Below are 7635 nucleotides of genomic sequence, written 5' to 3'. Positions count from 1 at the left end.
TTCAGTTTAGTTGCAGCATACAGCTCCACCTTACCTTCCTTGTGTATATAGTAATTTGGTGGAGCTTTGTGGTGTCAAATATTTATCTAAGATTGAGCTTGAATAAGGTGGAGCAGGATGAGGTCCGGTTCTTGAGGCTTTTTTTTTTCTCCAGCATGAAATTCTTTAATGGAGAGAAAACACTGGACCATGGACTTTCATACACTGTACAAATACATTTGTCAGTTTTGCCTCAGTATGCAGGTAGGAACAGGTTTCTCTGTACATTCTGTGATACATCGATCTTTTCTGCTTTCATCAGATGTCACTAGCAATAATGCTAATGGTATGACTTGTGCCTCACACAGATTGTCTGGGGCTTAGATGAGGTTACATTCCTGAATCCTCCACAGGAGCCATTGCCAGATCATCACTTGGAAGTACTTTTCTCTTGTGATGAACCTGCTACAGTAAAGCTGGACTGCATTGTAACTTTTGATACTGCTATCACTACCACAGTACAGCTAAGACAGTGGCGCTGTGTCCCCGGCAAGCCTAACATAAAGACTCTGGAGCTAAACCTGCCAGATTGGTTGGTGTATCAAGCTGATGGGATTGTTCCAGACTCTCAGTGGGTGCTGAGTTGTATCCTTCGGGTCTCAGTAAGATACAGTGGATCTGATGGAAATGAGAAGTCTACCACAGCTCAGGATGTGGCAACTTTGCAGCCTAAGCCCTTCTTTAGTCGACCTGTCAAACAGTATCAACTCTGCACTGCCTGGAGCACACAAATGATGCATTTAAGGCAACCATTTTTTAAAAAACAATGCCCTTTGGAGCAAGGTAAGGTGGAAACTGATCGTGTTGACTTAATAAAGGCACTTTAAATGAAACACAGCTGAATTAGAACTACAAGAGAAGCTGCAGTTTAAACATTTCCAAATGTCAACAGTGTCATTGTCGGTGTTACTGTGTAGCGTAGTTGCATTTTTAGATGTAATTTCCACATTCCAGATAAATCTGTTTATGTCATTTAGAAACAGTGCATTTGCTGTCCTCAATTTATGCTTCAACTGGAGAAAGTTTCGGGATCACAAAGGCTCTGGAACCATATGGCAGTGAGGTTCTGGAGAATTTGCGTGTTAGAGCCATCTCTTTTCCATGGTAAGACAACAGTCACTCCATGTCCTGTGTAAACCAACTTTCTGTGCTATCGATGTAGATACTACTTATGGTTAGTAAATGTGACGTATTTTTGGCAGGTGCACATTTTTCATGTGGATATTCATAACGAGACACTGCCAGGACAGGACATGTGGCATCTTTTACCATGTAGACTCCCATAATAATTATGGCACACCAACACTGTTTCTCACAAATTCAGGTAGGATTCTCTCACCTCTTGAAATGCTCATCTCTTATATATTATGTAACATTATGTGGACTAGTTTCTTAACACTGCATCCTATGTACAGGCCAGCTGCACATCCAAATACATGGAGAGTCTGAGAAATCCTCTGCATTTCTCTCTCAATTCAAGGTGCCTTTAAATGAGTGGTGCCAGCTCAGTTTGATCTTTTCTGGTAAAACGGTGAGCAGCCTCTTGTTGTCGTAGCACATAATTACACTAAACAAATACTGCTAATAATGAAAAAATAAAGGGGTTATTGTCACTCCATGTCAGGTGACTGTCTCCATGGTGTGCTTTGATAAAGAGCACAGGACATTTGAATCAACAGAAAACATGTAAGTCTACTTTTAACATGTCAAAGGGATTAAACTGTATTAACAGAAATAAGAATGCACTTCAAGCCTTCTGAATGGTCTTTTAAAAACATGTCTTATAGATTGAGTCATACTGTCATTCTGGACGATACAGAGGGATATTTTGTGATTGGTGGAGGAAAATATATAAGAGGTGTGGAAGGGTATTTTGGACCACTGGTTTACTACCGTAACAGAATATCACCTCACGGCATGGTAATGTACTGTAGCTGCCCACAGTTACTGTCTGTATTGACTGTTTGCTTCTTTTGATTCTGATGGTTTCTCTCTTTTCCAGTCTGACGTTGTAATTCCAGATGTTATTAGGACTGTGAACCTGACTGGCTGGCTGCAGACCTGTCAAGATTTCCGTCTTCACCTGAGCTTGAAACTCAGCAGTTATTCTCTCATGAGGGCAGAGTCTGGTAATAGACTTATATATCCACTAGATGGTGCCACCATAACAGAATAGTTCACTGCAGGTACAAAGAAATCTCCCAATGTTTTTTTTTCCCCCCCAGGGAGCTGTTTCGATGCTTTCCATAAGTGGATGGTAAATGACAGACAACGGTTAAAGTCACAGTGTGAGCTGTGGGAATCAACTGCACCTCATCGAAGACAAGCCACAAAACTGGCCAAGTTATTGTTTGTCAAACATGGTAAGAGATGAACAGCTCAAAACTGACTGGATTACCACTGGTACAAAATATCCAGAGTGGAAAGTAATAATGATTGTGTTTTTGTGATTGTGGTTTCCACATATTCTCTCTTTCCTACCTGTTTTTAGACATTTGTCGTGGAAAGTAATAATGATTGTGTTTGAAATGCCTTAAATCCTTAAATCTGTACTTAACAGTAATTATCTGATGGCTTCAGTTAGTTATTTTGCATATTAAAGCTTTTTATAGTTGAAATATGAGATGGCTGCATCATCCAAAACTGGATGACATACTGATGTGAGAAGGTACCAACTTGGTCCATCCTTAAGTATGAAGCTATTTGACATTTTCACTGAATTATATATTAAACCCATTCCAATTAATGGAAATATCCCAAATGTATTGAGTGGAATTGTTTAGACATTTCCCCAAACTGACAAACAGCATTTAGAAACTTTGGTATCTCTACTAAAACTGCAATTAAAGTCTCTTGGTTTTTACAAATTTTGCCTTCACACCATGGGTTTGTAATGACTGACCCACTTGTTTGTAAAGGGACTGAGTAAAAAATTTAAATGTGTTCTATATATTACTCACTGATATTATCCAGTTCTAATTTTTTCAGAAACCACTGAAATCTGTTCAATTTCTGACTCGCAGGAGGAAAAAGAATTAGCCTGGCAGCTGTGGGCAGAGCACTGTATTCCTTATCGCTTCACAAACTGGGCAGAGTGCGCAGCACTGGAGTGGTCAGCCGAATATTACCACTGCTGCTCCAAGCTGGTTGCTTAGCTGATAACCGAGCTCTGCACATGTCATCAGTGCTCTACAGCACTGGCCTTGGAGTCAAGAAACAGCCCATTAAGGTGTGTGCTATTGGGTCAGCCAAAAGTGAAAGTATGCCTGTGGTGAAAATTTAAGCATTTTATGTTCTGCAATGCCTGTATCTGGTGCAGGCCTGGCTCCTGGCTCTGCTGGCAGCCCAGAAGGATGATCGATTGGCACTTCTGCATCTTGGGTACTTGCATCACCAGGGTCTTCATGGTTTCCCCACAGACGCAGACTTGGCCTATGGATATTATGCAAATATCGCTAAACAGACGACTTTGGACCGTCACAATCTCACACTAGAGCAGGTAATGTATGCATTTGTATTGAGATGCTGACTTTCCATGTCTTGCTTAATCAAGGAGTAATATGTAACTACTGTATTTTGTACAAAAGCCAATCATTGGAGTAGGTCTTCTTTGGTTCTTGAAGATTATTTTCTTTCCGGTACATGATTTAAATTATCATAAACTCATGTGACGAATGTATCAGAAAATAATTTTTGTACAATATACTTTGTAATAACTTGCAGTAATTACATAAAGAAATTCTAATGCAGAGGGTGGGAGGAAACTCATATGTACATGCTCATATTTTTTCATGTTTCCACTAGCTTATGAAAAAATATGAGCTAATTCATTTTCTCCCACCCTTATCGTAGCTATAGTTTTCAGTATTTCCATCGTCAATAAGCTGACCTTTGTCACTGCTTTCCATAAAACAAGGTAACATTATGATAACCTTGGTATTATTATAGTGCTCAAAAGTGGTTTCCACATATTCTCTCTTTCCTACCTGTTTTTAGACATTTGTTGAGGCTGTTTACCTAAACAATGATGAGATGCTGAATCTACAGACCAATGAAGACCATCATATATTCCAGTGGCTAAAACTGCAGGCTCACAGAGGAGCAGCTGATGCTGAGGTACCTTGATCTGTCATCTCTGCTTTTCAGGTTGCACGGACAGAACATACAAAAGCGCAAAAAGTCAGATAAGTCAGTGTGATGACAGTTTAAGCAAGTTATGTAATACAATTTTCAAAACATAAGGATATATCCCCCCCCCCACATAGACAATTTGAGACTGTTGTTAGTAATAATTCATCAATTGTCTTGCAGCAAGCAATTGCCCGCATGCTGTTCTGGGGTCAGCAAGGAGTGTCTCCAAATATCCAAAAGGCTGTGAGACACTATGAAAGAGGAGCAGTCCAATGGGGGGATCCAGTGTCAATGTATGACTATGGCATAGTCCTGCTGCAGGTCAGATTTGTAGTTCTTGTCCATTGTTATGCGAGCTACTGAAATTCATCTGGTTATATTATTACTGCTATATTAGTTAATTATTATTATTCATCATGAATTTGTTTCTCTTTAGGGTCATGGGGTTGAAAAGGATATTCCAAAAGCTGTCACTTTCCTGAAGAATGCAATGGAGAAGGTTATGTATGGTTAATGTTAATTACAGCAGGGTTACTCTAACTTGCATGTAATAGTATATTATTTCTCACACTATTTTCTCCCACAGGGTTTTGTTCCTGCAATCAATGCCCTGGCTTGGTACTATGAGCGCTTTGAGCAGGACTACAAACAGGCAGCGCAGCTGTGGGAACAAGCTGATCTTCTCAAGTGTCCAGAGGCTGCTTTGAATCTTGGTGTCATCTACTCACAGGGTCTGTATCCAGGAAAAACTGCTGACCAGGTTAGATCAACTGTTAAACCATTTTCAGCTAGTTTACTAACAACAGTTTTGTCTTGAGTGCTTAAAACAAAAGGGAAATAATTTGTCTTACAGTATATGGCCTATAAATACTATCTGAAATCAGCAGAGAGAGGGCATATCAGGGGAGCAACACTCCTTGCTGACTTCTGGACCACTGGGATACCTGGCCATGTCAACAGACGCCCATCAGATGCTGTTTTGTTAGCTACTTATTCTTTTATTTGTTTGACTTCACCTATATATTTCTTGTCATGATATGACATGACAAAACTTTATTTTAACTGCCTGCAGGTGGGTGAAGTGGGCAGCTGAACACAATGGATACCTGGGCACTGTCTTACGAAAAGGCTTAGATTCCTATCTCAAGAGTGACACGTAATGTTTTTCTCTATTCACACTTGCCATGATCCTGATCAGACCATGTGATTGCAGTTGCAGCAAATTACTATTTGAGATTTTCAACAGGTTCAGCTCATTGCTATATTACCTGATGGCTGCTGAGATGGGGTATGCAGCTGCGCAATTCAATGTGGCATATCTGTGCGAACAAAATACAGTGAGTTACAGAAGTGTGCAGCTGAAATGTCTCTCTAGCTGTAGTGTCATGGTCATGTTACTATTGAATTTACTCAATACTCATTCTTAGAAATTGTTTTCACTCTACCCACAGGGAAATTTCCTGGATCCTGCTTTTGCATTGCAGTGTATGTGGAAATATTACAACCTCACAATCCTAAGTCAACATCCTGACACCTATGGTAAAAGACTAGCTTTTAAAACAGACATATACACATATATATTATACATTCATACCTCTAATTCTCTTACCCCTCCAGCCTTTATTAAGATGGGTGACCTGTTGTATGAGGGGCAGCGTGATGGGCAGAAAGACTTGTTTTCTGCAGCACAGATGTACAAACTGGCAGCACTAAGGAATGAGCCACAGGTCTGCTTCTTTTAAATCAGAATTCAAAATTCTGTTTGTAATTTTTTTTCCAAGCCTGTGTTAATTCATAGTTGTGTGTGTGTATGTACCTGTGCATTTAATCAGTACTGTTCTTTCACAGGGATGGTACAACCTTGGCCTCCTTGTTGAAGAGGGCTACAGGCTGCCGCTGTCGGTGTTAATTGAACTGAGCCTTTCAGAGCTGTACCTGGCAGACAACAGTTTGCTTCTAAGTGCTTTGTACAAAAGGTTTGTGCAAGTTGTATGTCTGTGTACATTAGTTTTAAAAATAAAGTACATACTGAATGTAGTAGACTGAGAAAATTGTAATCCACTGCTCTTCCAAAAGATGCAGGGACTCAGAAGATACAGCTTCTTACTTGCCTTGCAGCCTTGCCCTCTTCAATGTGTATCTACAATCATTCCAAAAGGACTATAGTACTGCAATTAAGGTTAGTGTGATGTGCTTGAGCTATTTTTGCCTTTGTTTTTTGTGTAAAAACAATCAATAGTCAAAAGCATCAGTTGGTACTGTACTCAAAATTTTGTAAGTACTTGGTAAATCTCATTGCTAATTCCAACCACTGGCCAAAGTACAACATCATTAAACACATGTATTGTATTGTGATGTTTTGTGGTCTTGTTTTTTTTCCCCACAGTTGTGCACTACCGTTGCCATGGTTGCAGCACCAGTGGTAGTTGTAGTCATTGTTGGTTTGCTCAGGAGACGTACCCTGTCTCTCAACTAGAACCAAGATTTGTCAGCACAGGTCAACCTCCATGCCACGTCAATATTTTGTGGTATCATGTATGTTTACAGCAGGATCACTACAAGGAACATCTGTGATTCTTTAAAAAAAAAAAAATCTTTTTTCTGAAATATCATTGTTACCGTTAAAAGAGTGTGTTGCCTTTAAATAAACTTGAATGAACAATAAAGAGCAAGAAAAGTGCTATGAGACTATCATGAATCTATCTATCTATCTATCTATCTATCTATCTATCTATCTATCTATCTATCTATCTATCTATCTATCTATCTATCTATCTATCTATCTATCTGACATTCCTCCATCAGCTGCAGCACAGAGTGCATGTGACATCATCCACACAGTTGTAGGTGGTCTCCAAACAAAACACCCCAGTGCCCTTATAGTAATTAATGGGGATTTTAACCATGTCAGTATTTTGGGAGCTCTGACCAACTTCAAACAGTATGTGGACTGTGCAACACAAGAAAATAAGATTCTTGATCTCCTTTATGCCAATGTGAAGGAGGCATACAGCTCTTCAGCCCTCCCCCCACTTGGTGGATCAGACCACAACTTAATATATTTAGTACCAACATACAAGCCTGTAGTAAGACAACAGTCTGCCACCAAGAGGTATGTGAAGGTTTGGTCAAAGGAGGCTGAGGAGGCCCTGCAGGAGTGCTTCAGGGTTACAAACTGGGACCTTTTCATGGACACTCATGGTGAGGACATCGAAAGCATCTCTCACTGTATCACAGATTACATCCGATTCTGTGAGGACAATCCAAAAACGTTCGTTGTTTCCAATAATAAGCCATGGATAAATAAGGACACTAAAAGCCTCCTCAACAAGAAGAAGAGGGCGTTCATGGCAAGAGACAAGGAGGAACTCCAGGCTGTGCAGAAGGAACTCAAGAGGAAGCTGAGGGAGGCAAAGCAGCTCTATAGAGACAGAGTAGAGCACAAGTTGAGACAGAACAATATCA

At 40.0% G+C, this 7635-nt stretch overlaps 1 protein-coding gene across 2 annotated transcripts; it reads left to right on the top strand.

The window, feature by feature from the left end:
• Window positions 1–111: 111 nt before the first annotated feature.
• Window positions 112–6850, top strand: LOC113122830 (protein sel-1 homolog 3). 2 transcript variants are annotated; one of them, XM_026294445.1, is made up of 23 exons: window positions 112–243; window positions 348–822; window positions 1017–1143; window positions 1242–1363; window positions 1455–1570; window positions 1664–1725; window positions 1827–1959; window positions 2042–2168; window positions 2265–2402; window positions 3063–3268; window positions 3359–3538; window positions 4036–4155; window positions 4351–4491; window positions 4607–4669; window positions 4757–4930; window positions 5024–5151; window positions 5243–5326; window positions 5417–5507; window positions 5622–5709; window positions 5788–5897; window positions 6019–6146; window positions 6247–6349; window positions 6557–6850. In XM_026294445.1, the coding sequence occupies exons 1-23, from the start codon at window positions 169–171 to the stop codon at window positions 6644–6646; spliced, it is 3081 nt and encodes a 1026-aa protein (XP_026150230.1). In that variant the 5' UTR covers window positions 112–168; the 3' UTR covers window positions 6647–6850. The 2 variants fall into 2 exon arrangements, with proteins under 2 accessions (XP_026150230.1, XP_026150238.1); XM_026294453.1 differs by lacking the exon at window positions 112–243 and having other exon boundaries at window positions 667–822; window positions 1063–1143.
• Window positions 6851–7635: the final 785 nt, after the last annotated feature.

This window comes from Mastacembelus armatus, chromosome 13 (assembly GCF_900324485.2).
Source record: "Mastacembelus armatus chromosome 13, fMasArm1.2, whole genome shotgun sequence".
Classification (NCBI taxonomy): Eukaryota; Metazoa; Chordata; class Actinopteri; order Synbranchiformes; family Mastacembelidae; genus Mastacembelus; species Mastacembelus armatus.
Note: the sequence above shows the minus strand (reverse complement) of the source record. Positions and strands in the feature narration are given on the sequence as shown.

Bases quoted from the DNA above. Each gene is read 5' to 3' on its own strand.
- LOC113122830 (XM_026294445.1), top strand. From the start codon at position 169: ATGGAGAGAAAACACTGGACCATGGACTTTCATACACTGTACAAATAC. The intron at 1,571-1,663 runs GTGAGCAGCCTC...ACTCCATGTCAG, and splicing joins TGATCTTTTCTGGTAAAACG to GTGACTGTCTCCATGGTGTG. The intron at 2,169-2,264 runs GTAATAGACTTA...TTTCCCCCCCAG, and splicing joins TCTCATGAGGGCAGAGTCTG to GGAGCTGTTTCGATGCTTTC.